A 17,772-nucleotide genomic window follows, 5' to 3' on the forward strand; every position below is an offset into this window, starting at 1 on the left:
CTTCATTTTGTTCAATGGGAAAAACTTGAGCTACAGTTGTGAAGCTGATTCTTACTTCGCCACATTCCTCTCACTGAGCCAAATTCTTGGAAACCACGTCCACAGTACATCTATTTTTGTGTGTTGGTGGCTGTTTGCTTTTTTTCCTTTATATGACATATGTCCGTTTTTGAGAGCTTTTAACTATTCTGGTTTGAACCTGTCCTTTTGCATTGCTGAGTAGTCATAGAATCACTCAAGGAATTAAATAATTTCAGACTTAGGGAAGATGACTCATACGCTTCAGAAACATTTTTATGGCTGTGCTTGGCTCACTAATAGAGGAGTTCAGCAGGAGTAATATGAGGTATTGAATTAATTGTTGCATCCATTTATTACCAAATGACCTGCACAGACAGTGTTTCAAATGCCGTGGACCTACTCATAATGACCAGAAGTGTCCTGTTTGCAAAGGAGGAAATAAAATCCCTTTGTACACCGACAGCAAGCAGATGAAGTTGCTTGCGGTTTTGGAAGTAAGGACTGACCACAGTGAAAGCTGGAATGGATTTTTCTGCTTGAGGAAGGGGAAGCTATGCAGCTTGGTGTTTGGGTTGATGATAATGACTCTAGTGATGGCATCCTACATACTGGCCGGAGCCAAACATGGCCTGTTGTTAATATCGTCTCCCTTCCATTACGGAGCTTTTGCTAGCAATCCAAGCTTAATGGACAATGAAAGCCTTAGTGACATGAAAGACCATTACCTGCCTTCTAAAATGAATGTTTCATACGTAAAGGATTATCCAAGCATTAAATTAATTATTGACACTATTATTTCAAAAATAGAGTTTATAACAAGACAGCGCCCTGATTTAGAAGAGCTGAGGAAACAAGAGCCACACGTAAGTATGTGTGAAACTGTTAAATATTTGCTCATTTAAAAACTTCTGAGTCAATATTTTACTGAGATAAAACCAGTGCAACTTCTCAGATGTTTTTCCGGTGATTTACACCATCTAGAGTCTCCTGATTTACACCAGCTGAAAAATTGCAGATCACATCCTTCTTGGTCATGGGCAAAATAGATGAGTTATGTAAATGGTCTTGACACCTGAAACAAAGATCAGACAGTTGTCTGATAGCTGTACAATCTCATTGAAATTTTACCTTGTGTCATGCAAAAACATTCTGACACAGAATTGCCAGTTTCCTAAAATGATAAATAAGAAAGGAACTTTTCTATTCATTGATTACCAGTGTGCCTTCCTGAAAATCCACTCATTGCAAACCTTGTATTTCAGAGTTAAATACGTGAAGTTAATTTGATTTGAGTATTACGTGTTTGGCTTTAAAAATTGTCTCTTGGGGTTGCAGGGGAGTTGGGAGATTATTGAGGTTCTTTCTGGCCTTAAAATCAAAGGATTACTCCCCTCCCAGTCTAACTGTTTGTACGGTATTTGGTTCCAGTGTCATCAGAAGAAATAAGTTTGTAGTTTAAAAAAAAAAGGGTTAAAAACGTCCACATACTGTTTCTATTGAGTTCTCTTAGTGTGCTAAGTTAGAAAAGTATAGCTGTCAATTTTTTGCTGCCTTGACTGAAATTGTTGTTCTTTATGTTGCAGATGTTTTCAGTAATTCCTAATAAATTCCTTCCAAATAGCAAGAATCCTTGTTGGTATGAAGAGTACAGAGGAAACACAACCACAGATCCTTATGCAACCAACTCCTATGCACTGTATTCAAAGCACTTTCGGACCATATTTGATTACCTCAGGAAGGTATTTTGGAACCACTTGTACCATTATAAGGACAAACACTACCGCCTGCGCTGTCTCCCCCATTTCTACATCATTGGCCAACCCAAGTGCGGGACCACAGACCTGTACGACCGGCTCCGGCTGCACCCCGATGTTCGGTTCTCTGTAACCAAAGAGCCACACTGGTGGACAAGAAAACGATTTGGTGAGTAAACATGTCCTCTGGTATTCAGGCAAATTGTGTCTATTAAACTGTGATGTTTCTTTTATGTATTCGGGATATTTACGGATTTGCTCTATATTGGCTTACCTTGAAACCACTGGAGTTAATAGTTTTGAAAAATCCAGATGATGGATGCTCAATAGGTTCCAGCCTGCTTTTGTTTAATGGTGTTTTGGGTTAAACTTTTGGAGATGATGCACGTTTCGTTTGGTTTATTTGCAGTGGTTTGGAAAATCTAGGAAAAAAATGAAAGAACTAGATAAAACCAACCCCATGAATTTGCAAAAGCAGGAAGAGGAACTATTAGATTGTGATGGGGGATTTAGAGAATAGCAGCGATAGTTTCATATTTCAAAAATCTGCAAAGCCTTTCTTACCTGAATAAATGGTGGGTCAGTGTTCGAAATGCGGATGGCTTCAGTTTTTATGGTTCAATAAATCCGACTGTGCCCTGTGGTAGGAGCTTCCTTAGTGTTACCGCTGTAATAGAGAAGCTCTGCATGAGAAAACTCTCTCACGCTGAGGAACCTGCACATATTTTTGATGCTTTTTCCTGGGTGACATCAATATTTCATGAAGTGACCCTTCATCGCTGAAGGCAGAGTTGAATAGTTGAGGTTGTGGTCTGCTGGAGCAAGACGCATCCCCCCTCGTGCCTGCACCCGCAAAGGGTGTTCGAGGGTGGTGGGGCTCAGCACATCGTTTTATCTGTCTGAAGTGTTTATGTCCTTCTTGTTCTCTCTTCCCTGGGTGCCAAGGAAGGTCAGTCTCGTGGTTAGAGACTAGATGAGATACAGAAGACCCAATTTCAATTTCTGCCTGCTGCATGCCCGGTGCTGTCCTCCAAATGCAGATGCATATAACACTTGCTGTGTTCCACCCAGGCTTGGGATTTCCCCACTGTTGGGTGTAGCTGTTAAGTGCTGGGATGCCCTCACTTTGTATGACTTTGGGATCAAAGATGACAAGCTTTTCAGTGCCGTTACTACTGCCACGAGGAAGATACTGGTTATTTTATGGTGACATTGTCTTCACTGCTATTGCTTTACTGCAGATGGTGCCTTTGGAACAAGGGCAAACGTAGCACTGAGGGAGGGGTAGATCATTTGATGAGGACTTTGCACCACTACTTTCTTTCAGTGCTTTCCTAATCTTCCTTGAAATGGGAAACTCTCTCTCCAAATGAAGGAGAGAAGGAAAGACACTTTCTAAGGCACAGGACATCTGCGGTGCTGTTTCTGTTCTTTATTTCAGGGCTGTCCCTTCAATTCTTAATTTCTCCTGCGTGTGGTGTTGCTTTATCCATCTCACTTCCCTGTGCCCTGGAGCCCAGAAGAACCCCTGAGCTCCTGCAGACAGGGGCTTTGATCCTCACCGCTTGGTGAGGAGGAGGGCTCAGCCGCACAGCTGGGATTTCATATTTCTCACGGAGAAATGATTTAGCTGTGTTCTTAGAGCTTATATTTTCTTCCTTTGCAAATACCTGAAATAAATATTATAGACATTTTGTAAATGTTTGTTATAAACTAGGAGTCAAAGCAATATGATGAAAATACTGTTTTGCTTCTGAGATAATTTGGTCCAGTTTAGGAGACACTCGCAGGAGGTACCAGCGTGAATGGGGGTGCTGGGCTAGTGACAAAGTCAAACAAGAGAAGCACCGTGGTGCCCCCGAAGCCCCATGAGAAGGGACTCATTCATCACAGCCAGCGGCTGACTGAAGACAAATGAGAAGAATCACCTCCTGACCTGAAGGTGAAAAGTCAGATCAATGAAAAAAATGGATTTTAGACTTGGACACCTTCCAGCCCGAGTGGGTGTGTAGATGCAGGGACTGTCAGCAAAACCATCCGTGGAAGATCGTGTCTTCCAGGAGAGTGCTGGCAGGAAAGGCTGAGCCAAACTCATGGGTGACAGGTTAAGCGAAAATCCTTTATACTAAATAGTTCCGTACGCCTACAGTAGTCTCAACATGAACGTTTACAGTTAATGGTGGAGAAGCAGTGCGTTCAGTCTCGCTAAAGCAAGACAGTTGCTCAGAACTGGACTTTCCAAACACGCAGAAGAGTAAGAAGTCAGGCTGTAGTGAGTATAATCTGAGAACGAGGTTGAATTCCCATCTCTGTGCTGGCATTCATGAACTCTGCACTTGCACGATCTTGTGGTCAGCCACCGGGGACCTAGTGCAGATCTTTGAAGAGAACTTTCTTCGCATAAATAAATTTTTTTAAAAGTTATTTTGTAAAACTGAGGAAGTGATTGCAGAGCTCGGGAACTCATGGGAGAGAGATCAGAAGTTATGACCTTCCAGTCATCTCAGGCTGTCTGCCATTGAGAATGAAAGATGAAGTTTTTCTCCTGGTGGCTCAGTCCTTTCATTCTGCCACAACAGTACTTTAGCTATTGGTTACTATTAAAAAAAAAAAAAAAAAAAAAAAAGGGGGGGGGGGGGGGGGAAAGGAAAAAAAAATAAGGAGAATATGACAAATGGACTAACAAGTGAAACTCAGACAGCCTCCTTTTATAAGCCAGCTATTGAATATGACTCCTATGCTCCTGGCTATTAACTTGGTTTGGTTTGTAGCACTTATCTGGAGAAGAAAGTCTCTTTGTTCTGTGGCATTCTCTGATTCAGTGGATTTTTATGAGACTGACTAATTTCAGCTGAAGCTAAACAGCCCTCCTGGGGAGGCCCCTTTTTGCAAATCGCCACTTTCCCCTTCTGCTGGGATGGTTGATCCTCTACAGGACTTTGTCCCAGCTTCACCGTTTCTCTTTGCTGGCTCTTAGCCACGATTTCTATTCCCTTGAGTGGGGTGGCAACAAACCAAGGTAGTCTGCAACACTGTGCATGTACCTTTTTTTTCCCCCCCTCAGAGCCAAAATACAGTGCTGAGCTTTCTTCTGTCCTCATTAAATCCCACTTTCCTAAAGGGGAAAATCAGAAGGAATGGAAAAAAGAACTCCCTTGCTGAGCTTTCTTCTCACACAATTGATAATTATTGGCTTTGTGGGAACAGGAAAGGGAGAGCTGAGAAGTCCTGCTTGTAGCTTTGCTCCTACTCTCTTGCCTTCTCGCTGCTGTCCTTGACCTCTGCCCGCTTGAGAAACTCTCTTGTGGTATGGGAAGAAGCAAGGACAGGCATGGGGACCATGTACAGAAAATGGAGAAGTGAGACTAGAGTTGGAAAGAAGAGTGGGGAAAGGAGTATAAAAATCACAGATGAGGCTCAAGATGCTGACAAATGCAGAGAGAAGGTGATACTGAATACACCCCGGAGTGTAGGTAAGGAGAGGAGAAAAATGAGATGTTATCATGGAGCTTTGTTTTCGTACTTGTGAAAGACGAAAACATGAATGGTTTCCCAGTTTTCTGATTTTGATAAGTGCAGGTTGATTTGCATATTTGGCATCAGAGCCTGTTCTCAATCTCAATATAGTAAATCTAGCGGGAGTCCAATATTACTTCAATTTATATCGGTGCAAATGAAAGCAGAATCTGCTCTTTTACATTCATTCCAAAAGTTAAATTTAGAAGAAAATAAATGCAGGCTATTCATGCAGGAGCTATAAAACAGAACACTTAAGATATTTCCTATCACTGTGAATTTATGGCTTAACTGTATAGTATCTCAAATCTCAGCTACTTCATTATTGGCACTTTTATCTGAGCATTACACTTCATCGGTCTATTTTGTGCTGACTTTAGCTGGTTCAGTGCCAGCAATGGAGCTGCCTTGATTTACATCGGTGGTTAATCTTGCCCTGCTATTTTTTTTTTAAATTATTATTATTTTTTCTCAACTCTTCTTTTCTCTGTTTTTAGGAATCATTCGCCTGAGGGATGGATTTCGTGATCGCTACCCGGTGGAAGATTACCTGGATTTGTTTGACTTAGCAGCACATCAGATTCAGGGGGTGCTGCAGAGTGAAGTGGCGAAAGAGCGCGGCAAGATGAACAACATCATAATCGGTAGGGCAAATACAGCCTCCGAAATACACCTCTGTAGCTCTGGGTTGGCACCGTTCGTAGCTGAGGCAGGAGAGGGGCATTTTCCCAGATGGGAATGGTTCAGAGCCTGGGGTCCCTCATGTTTTTTTCTGCTGCGTGTGGATAGCGCAGGAGTTCTTGCCCTGTCCTAGAGGGTGGTACCTGCTTTGTTGAAAAAGTTGTGATTATCTTTAGAATATGCCTGAACAAACAATAAATGTCTGACGAACATCAGCATTTAATTAAATTTAAAAAAAAATATTAGAATGACCTTGGTGACTCCTTTAAACATTGTTTTAATTTTTTTTTTTCATTGCAAGGGCTTTGCCTGTGGCCATGGGATTGCAGCTGCAGGCTCAAGTGCTGTAGCAATGTGTCTGGGATAACAGAATAACTGGATAACCACACTAATTGTGGTATTACGCCATAAAATGGGTGCTGTACAAATCCTGGAGCTGACTGGAGACAGTGTCCATGTTCCATGATAGCGACAGCTTCAAGCGGCTCTTCTCAAGTTCCAACATAAGATAAATGTAGGAGGAAGGACCATCACTTTTTGTGTCATCATCCTTATGTAGCCTATGGTGGGCTGAAATAAATATCATTAAACTCCTGAGCTGCTTTCTTAAGAGCAAAGACAATGCAAGTTTCAAGAGTGGGGATATCCAAAGTCAAGTTTCGTGCCGTATTTCTTTTCAGGCATGGAACCTAGAGGCACAGCGCAGGATACTATTTGAAGATAATCTTACAGTTTCAGTTGATATTAAATTAGCTGGTTAGCATTAAAAATGGCTTAGAAATGCTGTTGTATTGTACCTTATGGAAGACCGTGGTTAGGACTGGATTCATGCTTTCCATGACAGTTGGTGGTTGATCCACCGTGCCCATGCACCATGGTCCGTGGAGCCATCGGTTTCCAGTGCCCAAGAGGAACATCAGGTGAAATTTCTAAATTCTGGCTTTTGCTGTCTGCTAAAACCAGAAAACTGAAGGGAAGAGAGTTTTACCAGTCTTACTCTGTCACCTCAGAATTTCCCAGGAAAACCAGACGCATTCCACGGAAATACTAGTTGTGCAAGAGACAGATCCCTGATGAAAAGAGACTTAAGTAGGACTGAAGTCATTAATTTACAGAAAATAGAGACAAGATTTTTGCTGCCTGCTCTCAGTGGGAATGTCCTCAGAATAATTTTTTTTTTGTCTCATTCTAACCAAAAAAATTTAACCTATTGTTGGCTTGATGAAATGGCAACGATGTCTTACATTGTTTAAACCAGAGTCTCAGCTGTAGTCACATTTCTTCGAGACTTTCTCAGCCTCTATATAAGTCTATCATTAGCTTTATTAAATATTCAACATTGAGCAAAATCTGCAAGATGGGGTCTTAAGAAATGTCGCCATCAAGGACATCTGTAGATTTTCCTCCTACTTACAATCATATCTCCTGTCCTTTCATGGGTGAAGTGCTTATACTAATTAAATTCACTAATCTAATTGGCGTCGTACATCTTTGATTACTTACCTCCTGTTACAGCTTTTTCAGAGTTCACTTTGTGTTTCTTTTTCCTGTAGTCTCATTTCTTGTTTCATTAAGGTTCTGTTCGCTTTCCTTATTAAGTTTACAGGAAGAGTCCTCAATGATTGTATTCATTAAGTCAGTTTTTTATGACCTTGGTAAAAAAAACCAAAACAAAGCTAGCTAGTCTAAAGTGAATCTGTATGAATATCAGGTTTGCTTAGCATCCTCCATTTTCTTATTTCAGATGACTAGAAAGAAAAATTGAATTTAAACTATAAATATTTCAGTAGTTCATCTTGGTACATTATTTTGAAAAGTTAAGCTTCTTTGGTTATAATACCTAGTGGGTAATAATTGCATTTGCCCAAAATGATCCATCTTCTACTTAGAGATGAACCAAAGAGGACAACACTGGTCTAGCCTGAGGCATTCTGAGCAGGACTTGTTTATTTATGATCATTAATATGATAAATTCAGAGGAATGTCTTGTGAAAAAATAGTATAATTCTAATCCATTACTGACTGAATAAAGAAATTATACATCTATTCTTATCAATTTAGTAATTAATGTGTTCTCTAAGCCCGTGAGAAAAATTTACTGTATTTTTGGTTGCACTGCAGTAATTTGATATAATTACTATAGCAGTGATTAATTTATCTTATGTTTAGTATGGCTTGTTCTCTTTGCAGATATTAAATCTGTGTTATACAATGAAAAAGAACACTGTCAGGTTGTCAGGAGTATTTTTTGTCTGCTTCAGGAAATTAATATCACAAAAGCCATCAGAAACCAGAGTGATTTTTTTTTTTTTTTTAATTTCCCCTCTCCCCCCTTAATTCTTGACAGTCATCTTGTTTTGGGAAGATTTCCCTTCTTGAACCCAGGCTGGCCTGCACCTGAAGTCCCTGTTAATGCTTTAGCGTGACTCAGTCGTGTGCCTGTGATCTTCCCTTGCTTGGGCACTGCCGGCAGATTCTTGGTGGTGGCAGCTGATCCAACTGAAGCAATTTCTGTGGAGTGTTCTGGTCTGCAGTGTTGAGAGAATCTGCCCATTTGTGTGTAAATGCTTTGATTTTATTCGGTTCAGACAGCAGATGTGTAAGCAGATGTTCTTATGGTCAAGTTTGGTCACTCTGTGTGATCTAATTGGAATAAATCCAATGGAGCATCAGATATGATCAGAGATCTACTGAGCAGAGAAGTATGAAGGAAGATGAGGAACAGACGACTTGATGCCATCATAGAATCACAGAATGGTTTGGGTTGGAAGGGACCTTAAAGATCATTGAGTCCCACCCCCTGCCATGGGCAGGGACACCTCCCACTAGCCCAGGTTGCCCAAAGCCTCACCCAGACTGGCCTTGAACCCCTCCAGGGATGGGGCATCCACAGCTTCTCTGGGCAACCTGGGCCAGCGCCTCACCACCCTCACAGTGAAAAATTTATTCCTAATATCTCATCTCAATCTTTTGGCATGATTTAGCTAAAGATTTTGGAGAGAGCAGTTTGTCTAGCCGTTCTCATCACAGAGATGTAGCAGTGACTTTCCAAGGTCGCTCTCATCCCTGGAGTGCACTATTCTGTAAATCCATGTATGCAAGTGCTCGTACCGATTTGCATTCTACCATCTTCTGATAGCGCAGAAATAGCTGCACTGTGTTTTTGTGGCACGGCTATCTCAGCTCCCGTCCTATATTTAGTCTTTTGTGTTTCTGCTACACTCAGCGTGGGAGCTGAGCTAATTGAGTTTTAATTGACAAGTCAAAGCCCAGCGATGATTAGGCAGTGCTTTGGCTAATTAATTTAGAGGAGAAAAGCAGGGCTGTTGTGGACACCCAGCTTCAGCCAACGGACCCGATCTCCTCCTTTTGAAAAGAGGCAAAATGAACACGACAGAAGATTAATGCGTTTTCTAACAGCTCCCAGACTTTATTAATGAATTGCATTACGTTAAGCTAAAGTTTGGAACCAGTACCTTTTTCATGTTGTGTTTTGGCCATCTTTTAAAATCTTTATTGGACTTTCCCAGGAGAGAGAGACAAAAAAAAAAAAAAAGGGAAATTATGCAAGCCTATAGGCCTACAACATTGTTATTTTTTCATCTCATTCCTTTTGATTCAAAAAAACCTCATTAACAATAATTAGCTCTCAACAGACTGACAAAGAGTAGAAGTTTCCAAAAAGCCATATATGTTTTATTAAACAGTAGTGTGCCCTATAAATGCCAGTATTACTTAAAAAGACAAGGAAGATTACACAGAGCAGAACATCATATCAGATCATCGATTTAGCAGCTGAAGCATCGCATACCTTGTTCTGGCAGAGGCGTTACCAATTGTGTTTCTCCCTGTAGCATAACTTCCAGAGTAAGCTTCTTCAGAAACTGAGGCTGTCAGAATCTGGCATTTAACCAAATATTTTATATATTCTGTAGATCTTTTGTCTAGTAGTAAATAGTTATATTTGACTTTATCTGCATGAATAATTGTAGTTACATAAAAACACTCTGATAATGGATAATTCCCAAGAAGGGATATTTCTAACAGCAGTGACACAATTCACCTGGTTAATGACTTTTTTTTTCTTTAATATTTCCCATGTGCTCACCAACTCTCTTATTTATGTTCTAAACAGTATTGACCCATTGGAGTGGTCATTTCTACTTTTTTCTTTAGTTTGTGTAAAATTCCTTAGCAAGTTCCTTCTCCGAGATCAGGAACATTAAACCCAACCCTTGGGATGCTCCAGAGAACAGGGCAGGTCTTTGGCAGCGACAAACTCCTTCCTCCTTGCTGGAGGGTGGATCAAAACCCTGAGGAGTCCAAAATATATTTGTATGTGTTACCGACTAAGAGGAAGCAGCATGGTTAGTGGTGGAATTGCATAAAATCTGCCCGTATCACCACATTCACAAAGGTACGAGGCAGGCTACTGCCCTGGCTCTGGGGAGCGTTAGCCACATCAATTTGCAAGAACCAGACAGGAATATTGAAATTAATTTTTTAAAATTATTTATTATTACATATTATTACTTATTTTAAATTTATTAATAAAGTGAATTTTAAACAGTCTACATCAGCTGATTTCCACTCCAATGAATGAAATAAGTTACTAGCAGAGACGCTTTTAATTTCCAGGGGAGGCCAGCGCCTCAACAATGTGGGACAACAACGCTTGGATTTTCTTTTATGACAACAGTTCCGAAGGAGAACCTCCTTTCTTAATCCAGGATTTCATCCATGCCTTCCAACCGAAAGCCAAACTCATCATCATGCTGAGAGACCCCGTTGAAAGGTGAGCAAGGACGACATTGCTAAAATATGCAAGAAAAATTTCTTACTGCAGTAATTTGATTCACTCTCGCTCTCTTGGATGGAAATAAATGTTCACATGGTGTTTGTCGGAGTTGCTTGGTTTGTGATGAGAGCTGCTCAGAGGCTTTGTTCTGTGTATTTTGGCATGTGTCCTTGTGATAGTGTTTTAAAGGGGGGCACGTGAGTGTCAATGCCACAGTGACTGCCATGCGTGGACACCTGAGCTGTTCTGAAAAAAATATTTTTTACGTTGCCAAATGCATTATAACTCCATTCCCTGAGCTAACAGCAGGGCTCATGAGGCTGAGCGTGGCTGGGCGTTTACATCCCTTGGCATAAGTGGTACTATGGAGTGCTTCAATTCATGTTAAATAATAAAGTTTATGTCTTCAAGGGGCATCCTGTTCGATATAATTAAAAGACTGCAAACAGCTCCAGAGTCAGCAAATGATACCAACTTTTAAAAACTTTTTAATGGTGCAACAGTCATCTAAAGCTTCCCTAGACAGTTTTAGTTTGCAGAATTCATCCCTGGTCTTCCTGACTTTGTCTGCAGTGGAAGAGCTCTGCTTTTGCAAAGCTGTGGGCTGTTCTTGCATGGTTTTCCATTGTGTTAGCCACAATTTTCCTTTCTGCTTGCACTTCACTTTTTCTCTCCAGTCTTCCTCCAGATTTCTAGGACATTTCCTTCCACTGTGTCCTCTGAAGGAGGATGATAATACTGAGGGTGGAGGGGATGGAGGCAGAGTCCAAAAGGATCAGACCAAAGAGATGTGAATTCCTTCTCTTTTTAGCTCTTCAGGGATATCCAGAATGCTTAGGGTAGGTCAGTGCTCGTGGGTAAGGCCAAGAAATACCCAGGAAAGAGAGGGAGATGACGACGATGATGATGATGATGATGATGATGATGGAGGGATGCATTTGGTGAGGGCTTGGGCACTGGGAGAAGGGCAGGTGTGGGGGTGCTTGTGCAGGCAGCCCAAACTCCGCTGCCCAGCTGCTGCCCAGCTGCCCAGGGACTTGTCAGCAGGAGGGATGGGAGCTCCTTGCTGAGCATCCCCGCGGCACGGCTGCTGGTGAGAGGCAGAGCTGTGCGAGTGGTTCCCATCTCCTGTGTCACGAAACACAGCTCGAAATTTTGAACGGCATCTTCTGACCTCAGGATTTAGCAGATGGTAATTTTATGTGAAAGAGCTGGCTGAAGTGGCTTCCTCCTGTAAATTCCTGACAAATTCCCTGATTGCTTTAACCACCCTCTGTAATGTGGGCATCGCTCTTTGCCAGCTTTAATAAAGGTGAGACAAAAAGTCAGATTCACCTCCCTGGCTGTATTTATGATAAATTGGTTTCTTTTTGTTTACTATTCCCTATGCCCTTATTGCTGATAGCTCATCTGAGCTGCGGGAGCAAAAGCAGCTGTGGTAGAAGGGGCAGCCTGGGCAGCTCCGTCGGGGATGCAGGACAGCGGGGCAGTTGCCTTGCAGGAGGACGTGGGTGCTGGACAGGGTTTGAGACAGGGTCTGGTCTACCCTCCCAATGGTCTGGTCTGTACCCCCAACAGGAGATATTTGGAGGACACCAAGGTTTGTGATGGTGGGTGTCGGTGGCGTCATTATTTCATTGTGATGGATGGTGATAGAGGGTAATGACTTCAAGTAGCTGGAACAGCTGAAATCCTAATCAGCAAAGGTTTTATTTCCAGGCAGAAATTAAAAACAGATGGAAAGAAACAGAAAATCTCAACTGCCCTGCCGAGAGAGAACTTGTCTTCAAGAACCTAGTTTTCCAGAAGTTGTCAATAAGTCTTTAAAATGATGCATTTATTTTAATGCATGATTAGAAATACTAAGCAGCCGTATTAAACCTTTTTAAAATAAAATTACAGCCAAGCCCATGCTGTATGTAATGCCTCCTGGCTGATTTTCCCCAGCAAGAAGCTTTTCACCTGCTCTGCCAGGAGCAATCAGTCCTGCCATCCCTGGGGCAAGCTGGGCAAGCCCGAGTCTTGTCGATGGACACACTTTTCATAGAATCATCGAATCACAGACTGGTTTGGGTTGGAAGGGACCTTAAAGACCATCAAGTTCCAAACCCCTGCCATGGGCAGGGACACCTCCCACTAGCCCAGGTTGCTCAAAGCCTCATCCAGCCTGTGCAGGCAGGAGATACTATTGTGTGCCTAATTTAGTTGAAGTTAGCCGAATTTGTTCCTTAGCTTCTCCTTAGCTTTTCCTCATACCCTGCGCTGGTGGGATGGCTCTTTGGTGGGTGCAGTGTAAGGGACCAAGGTTGGCCCTTGCAGAGAGAGGGGACATACGTGGTGCTGTGGTTGTGGTCCTCAAGCACTAGTGAGCATCACTTGGGAATAGCTGCACGACCAGTCTGGTCCAAGACTGGTACCTTCCCTCTGCTCTGAGATGGAGTTTTTTTCATTTAAAGAAAACTGTCTCAGCTGCCTTTACCTCTTTTAGAAGAACTGGACAAAAATCGGTCTGTATTTCTTATTTGGGGACTCCTACAGATAGTAGTGGGTGCCTCTGCCTCATCTTCTATAGTTTGTTGTGATTTTTCTTCTAAAAAGTATGTTAAAAAAAACCTGAATTAAAAGCATCCTGCAACAGATGTATCCCTTCCCTTTCCTTCTTCTTTTATTTTTTTTTTTTAATGAACAGAGAGTCTTTATTTGTTTCATATGGGAATTAAAAACCTGTTCTTGCAAAACACTAACATAAATAATGAGCGCAGAAGGGCTGTTCCTGTGCTTAAGTGCTTTCCTGGATTAGGGCCTAAACTTTCTAAATTAAATGATGAATTTTTAAGTACCTGTGGAAATCTAGGGAAGTTAAAAAATAAATAAAGTGAAATACAAAAGGTTACTGCAGCAATAAAATGAGACCTAAATAAATCAATTTGTTTTAGGCCATTTCTTAGACACCTGTGGTTTTTTTGAAAGAAGCTGAAAGATATCTAGGGTTTCTGGAATTGTATCGAGAGGTGGGTGCTTCGGAGAAAGCGACTTTTCATGTGTTACAAAGCTATCTCCAAAATACTGCAGTTATGGTCATAGTGTGTAAGCTTAAATATGAAAGAAAATTAAAATATCATGTCCAGTGGGTGATTCATGGTCTAATATTTATGCTATGTCAGAGCATTTGCTTTGTCTCTTTGAACCATGTTTATCTTGGAAAAAATTAATCAAGGTTTCAGGGGTTAATGCTAAAGTAGATATTTTATTCCTTGTAGGCTTTGGGTTGTTTCCCCACCACCACCCCCCAAATGGACTTGAATTAAGATAATATTTTTTTAGAGTGATATTAAGCAATTGTAAAACTTGTACTAAAAATGTGCAATGAGAGGATACTCCTCTGCTGTAACTCGGAGGAATTCCTGTTGCTGGTGGCTCTTGGTCCCAGTAGTGGCCGATGGAGGGGCTCTGCTTGCCTGCAAGCTGCCAGCATCCATGGGGCCACATCCTACTGTCCTCAAGGCAGAGGTGGGACTGCTTGGGGAATGCAGCACTTACAGGCTGCAGCACAAATGGGAACCATTCACCGAGCTGTAGTATTTCAGCTTGAAAAAAAAAAAAAAAAAGGAAAAAAAAAAGAGATGGAATGCTCTAAATTGGAAGTTTTTGATGGAAAGTCAATCTAGGATTGCAGGTGGAACTTTCTGCAAAAAAATAGGAAATCTGGGATCTTTCCTGCTCTTGGTGGTAGCTGGCTTGGTAATCATACAAACCCCACCCTTTCTAACCTATCCCATTCCTCTGTTGGTTTTGCAATCAACTTTAAGCTTTTGAGAGGACTGTTTCTATCCATGGTGATGTGGAGCACCAGATATATCGGGGTACCAATGTCAGCTGAGACCTGTTCTGCTCTTCATAGATAATGCCAATTTAAAGTATATTCATTTGAAAAATGTGCCTTCAGGAGGAAATATTGGCTCACATAATTACCAGGGTCAGGTTCTCAGGGGATGCTGACCTTGGAAGTGGGGATGGTATTTAACATCTCCTTGGAGTTGATGCTACTCTGAGCCAAAACTCATCAAAATGAATAAAAAAAAGTGTCACTGGCTGAACAGGTGGCTGGTGGGGCAATGTTACACACGTGTCCCCTGTCCCTTGATTTGTGTAACTGATTGCCATTGTCATGTAAATAAATCTTCTTTCATTTCCTCCATCATTTACTCACACATCTCTCATTTGCAGATTGTACTCCGATTATCTGTACTTTGCAAGTGCTAATAAATCCGTGGAAGACTTTCATGAAAAAGTGGCAGAATCTCTGCAGCTGTTTGAAAATTGCATGCTGGATTACTCACTGAGAGCCTGCGTCTACAACAACACCCTGAACAATGCCATGCCCGTACGTATGTCCAAGAACATCGGATTCCTTGCTTCTTTAATGGCACCTTGTGTCAAGGTTATTAAAATAGCAAAATACGGTGCAAATAAGCATCAAGAAATACACTTTCTCCCTTTTAATTTGTAAAGCTGGTGACATAAATATATATATATGTAAGCATGTAAAAGCTGATGGACTGGGTCAGCTGGCTCCTCAGTCTGTTCCCTGATGAATGCCAACAGTGATAATACAGCCTTTCTATTGTGCAAGTGTATGGAGAGAACATTTAGGGAAGATTACAGTTTAATGTGGAAGCTTTTTTGCAGATCTCTCCAAAAAAGTAGCTCTGGCAAGGATCTTTGTGGTACAAAATTGCCTCAAAATCAGAATAAATTATGTATTCTTTCTCAAGAAAGGGCTACCAATAACTAGATAAAACTTTTTTTTTTTTTTAATTGAGCACATCAGAAAATGATAGAAGGAAATAAGATTCTGGCAGGGGAATGGAGAAGTATTACACGCTCAGCATTCCAAAATTCACATTTTTAGTGTAGAACTCAAATTTTGCTTGAGGAGGGGAGAATAATATGGAAGAGATTGACTTGAAGCATCATGTCCAGCCAGTTGGCCGTTCAGTCCTGTTTTATTTGCTCAGGCTGTAAAGGATTCAGAGGGAATACTCCCCTCCTTTGTCTCCGGGGTGAAGTTATTGCTCCTCCACTCAACAAAATAACTGTAAAAGAGTGTTTTTCACAGCCTTGAGCCCCATAGGAGTAGGGCAAACAGGACATTCCTCGTACTCACCTTGGCAGGTAGACTGGAGCTGCTGGTCTTTGATGAAAGCCCCCAGGACCTCCACAGACACGAGCTGCTGCTGGGCAGTATCACAGTATTTTCCAGCCATCTGCTCACACAAATACATTTCTTCCAGTGTGGGGAGAGAAAGGCAGAGAGGGAACCAGAAGGAAAGATATTTTTTCCTCTTATCTTCATCCTCAGGGTGCAGAACCAGTCCTCGTTTGTTGTCTTAGGCAGCCCTCTGAAGAAGATACTTTTGGAAAGGAGCAGAGGATGCCTCTTTCCAGAGAGCCACAAGCAGGTGTTCATCATAAAACACAAACGCTAACTGTGCTCCTCGATGGGCTTTTTTAGCTTCTTCTTCAGCCGAGTTGCTGAAGTCTGGTATGTGCGTGGTTTGCTACAGATTGAAAAAGTCGGGATTCTTGTCCCCAGTGAGCTCATTAGATTGCTAATTGTGAGACTACACCAGAAGAGGTTTGTTTTGCTATTTGTTAATATATTCCTGAAACGAGAGAGGTGGCACGGATGTTGTCACCGCTGATAGCTGCTAACCTGTAAGAAAGGGGCGTTTGTCAGCTTATCCTCACTTAGAGTCAGTGAAAAGCATATTAGCCAGAGAAAGGCACGCTGAGCCGAGGTGATCAGACTGACAGGGGGTATTATGGAGGGGAGGATGGCTTGCAAAAACCTACCGATGCCTTTGATGTATAGGGGAATGTATGGGAGGAGAGAATTTGGTTCAGAAGAGCAGCGATGAAAAAGAAGTCAGTACAACACGCTGTGTAGAGAAGAAAATCACGGTTCTTGGTGATCCCAAGAAAACTGAAAGTTACTGGGACATATTAATTAAAGTTTCTCTTCCTGGTGAAAAGCTTTAAAAAAGATTCTAAGCCTGCGTGGGAAAGCGCTGCCATCCCAGACTGTACCATGCAGCTGATGGTTGCTTTTCACTCACCTTCATCTCCCAGGAGAAAGAAAAGCAAAACCCATCACTGAGATGCAGGTTTGCCCCAGAGTTCGGTGAAATGGGGTATTGCCTGTGGGCTGGAGTGCTGCCCTGACAGTATTATTATGATAGGCTGAAGTTTTAATCAAATAAGATTTTTCAAATTCTTGTGTGGCACATATATACAGAAGTCTGATAAATACGGAGGCTTATTGCTATAAGCATCCAAAGGCACTCATCAGAATCATCCATGATGATAATAATGACTTTGCAATCATTCCAAAAATATGTCTTATTTTTCTGGAATTTGGGTATCAATGTAGGTCACATGATTCAGTGTAAAAAAACAAATAGAATATTGTTATCTGACTTCTGTGGTAATATGACTTGAAGAAGTTAAGTCTCTTTTATGAAAGATGCTTATGACTTGGGATTCGTGTTTCTCTCCTCTGAGCCTGAAGGGATTTAGAAAAATATTTATAAGCACAGTTGGAGGTTGGACTTTTAAGAACACCAGACTACCCTTTTCGTGTTTCAACTTCTTATGTAAAATTGAGGAGGGAAGAAAAACAGAGATTAGGACAGGACAGGCTGAAAAACTGCCTTTTCACATCTCTGGTCTAACGTAGCCTGGCGCTCTCACTGAGTATCAGACAATGCACTATTAATGCTGTCTAGCAGGTGCTGCTACCGCAGCTATATCTAGATCTAATTATTGCAATTAGAGGATACAAAGAAATACACCCGAATCTAATTCCTGACACTGCATCAGAATATTGGTACTACTCATGGCAGCATGGTCTGGTGCAGCTGATAGTCATAGAATCACGGGCAGGGACACCTCCCACTAGCCCAGGTTGACCAAAGCCTCATCCAGCCTGGCTTTGAACCG

General features: G+C 41.7%; 1 protein-coding gene across 1 annotated transcript in view; it reads left to right on the forward strand.

Annotated features, from left to right (window-relative positions):
* The first annotated feature begins 296 nt into the window (after positions 1-296).
* CHST15 (carbohydrate (N-acetylgalactosamine 4-sulfate 6-O) sulfotransferase 15) overlaps positions 297-17,772 on the forward strand; it is a 20,256-nt gene continuing 2,780 nt past the window's right edge. The window contains 5 exon segments of the mRNA XM_010078744.1: positions 297-884; positions 1,605-1,944; positions 5,789-5,935; positions 10,611-10,767; positions 14,998-15,154. Of these exon segments, the coding sequence (XP_010077046.1) occupies positions 297-884; positions 1,605-1,944; positions 5,789-5,935; positions 10,611-10,767; positions 14,998-15,154 (1,389 nt within the window).

The sequence above is a fragment of the Pterocles gutturalis genome, unplaced genomic scaffold (genome assembly GCF_000699245.1).
Source record: "Pterocles gutturalis isolate BGI_N339 unplaced genomic scaffold, ASM69924v1 scaffold14143, whole genome shotgun sequence".
In the NCBI taxonomy this organism is placed as follows: domain Eukaryota; kingdom Metazoa; phylum Chordata; class Aves; order Pterocliformes; family Pteroclidae; genus Pterocles; species Pterocles gutturalis.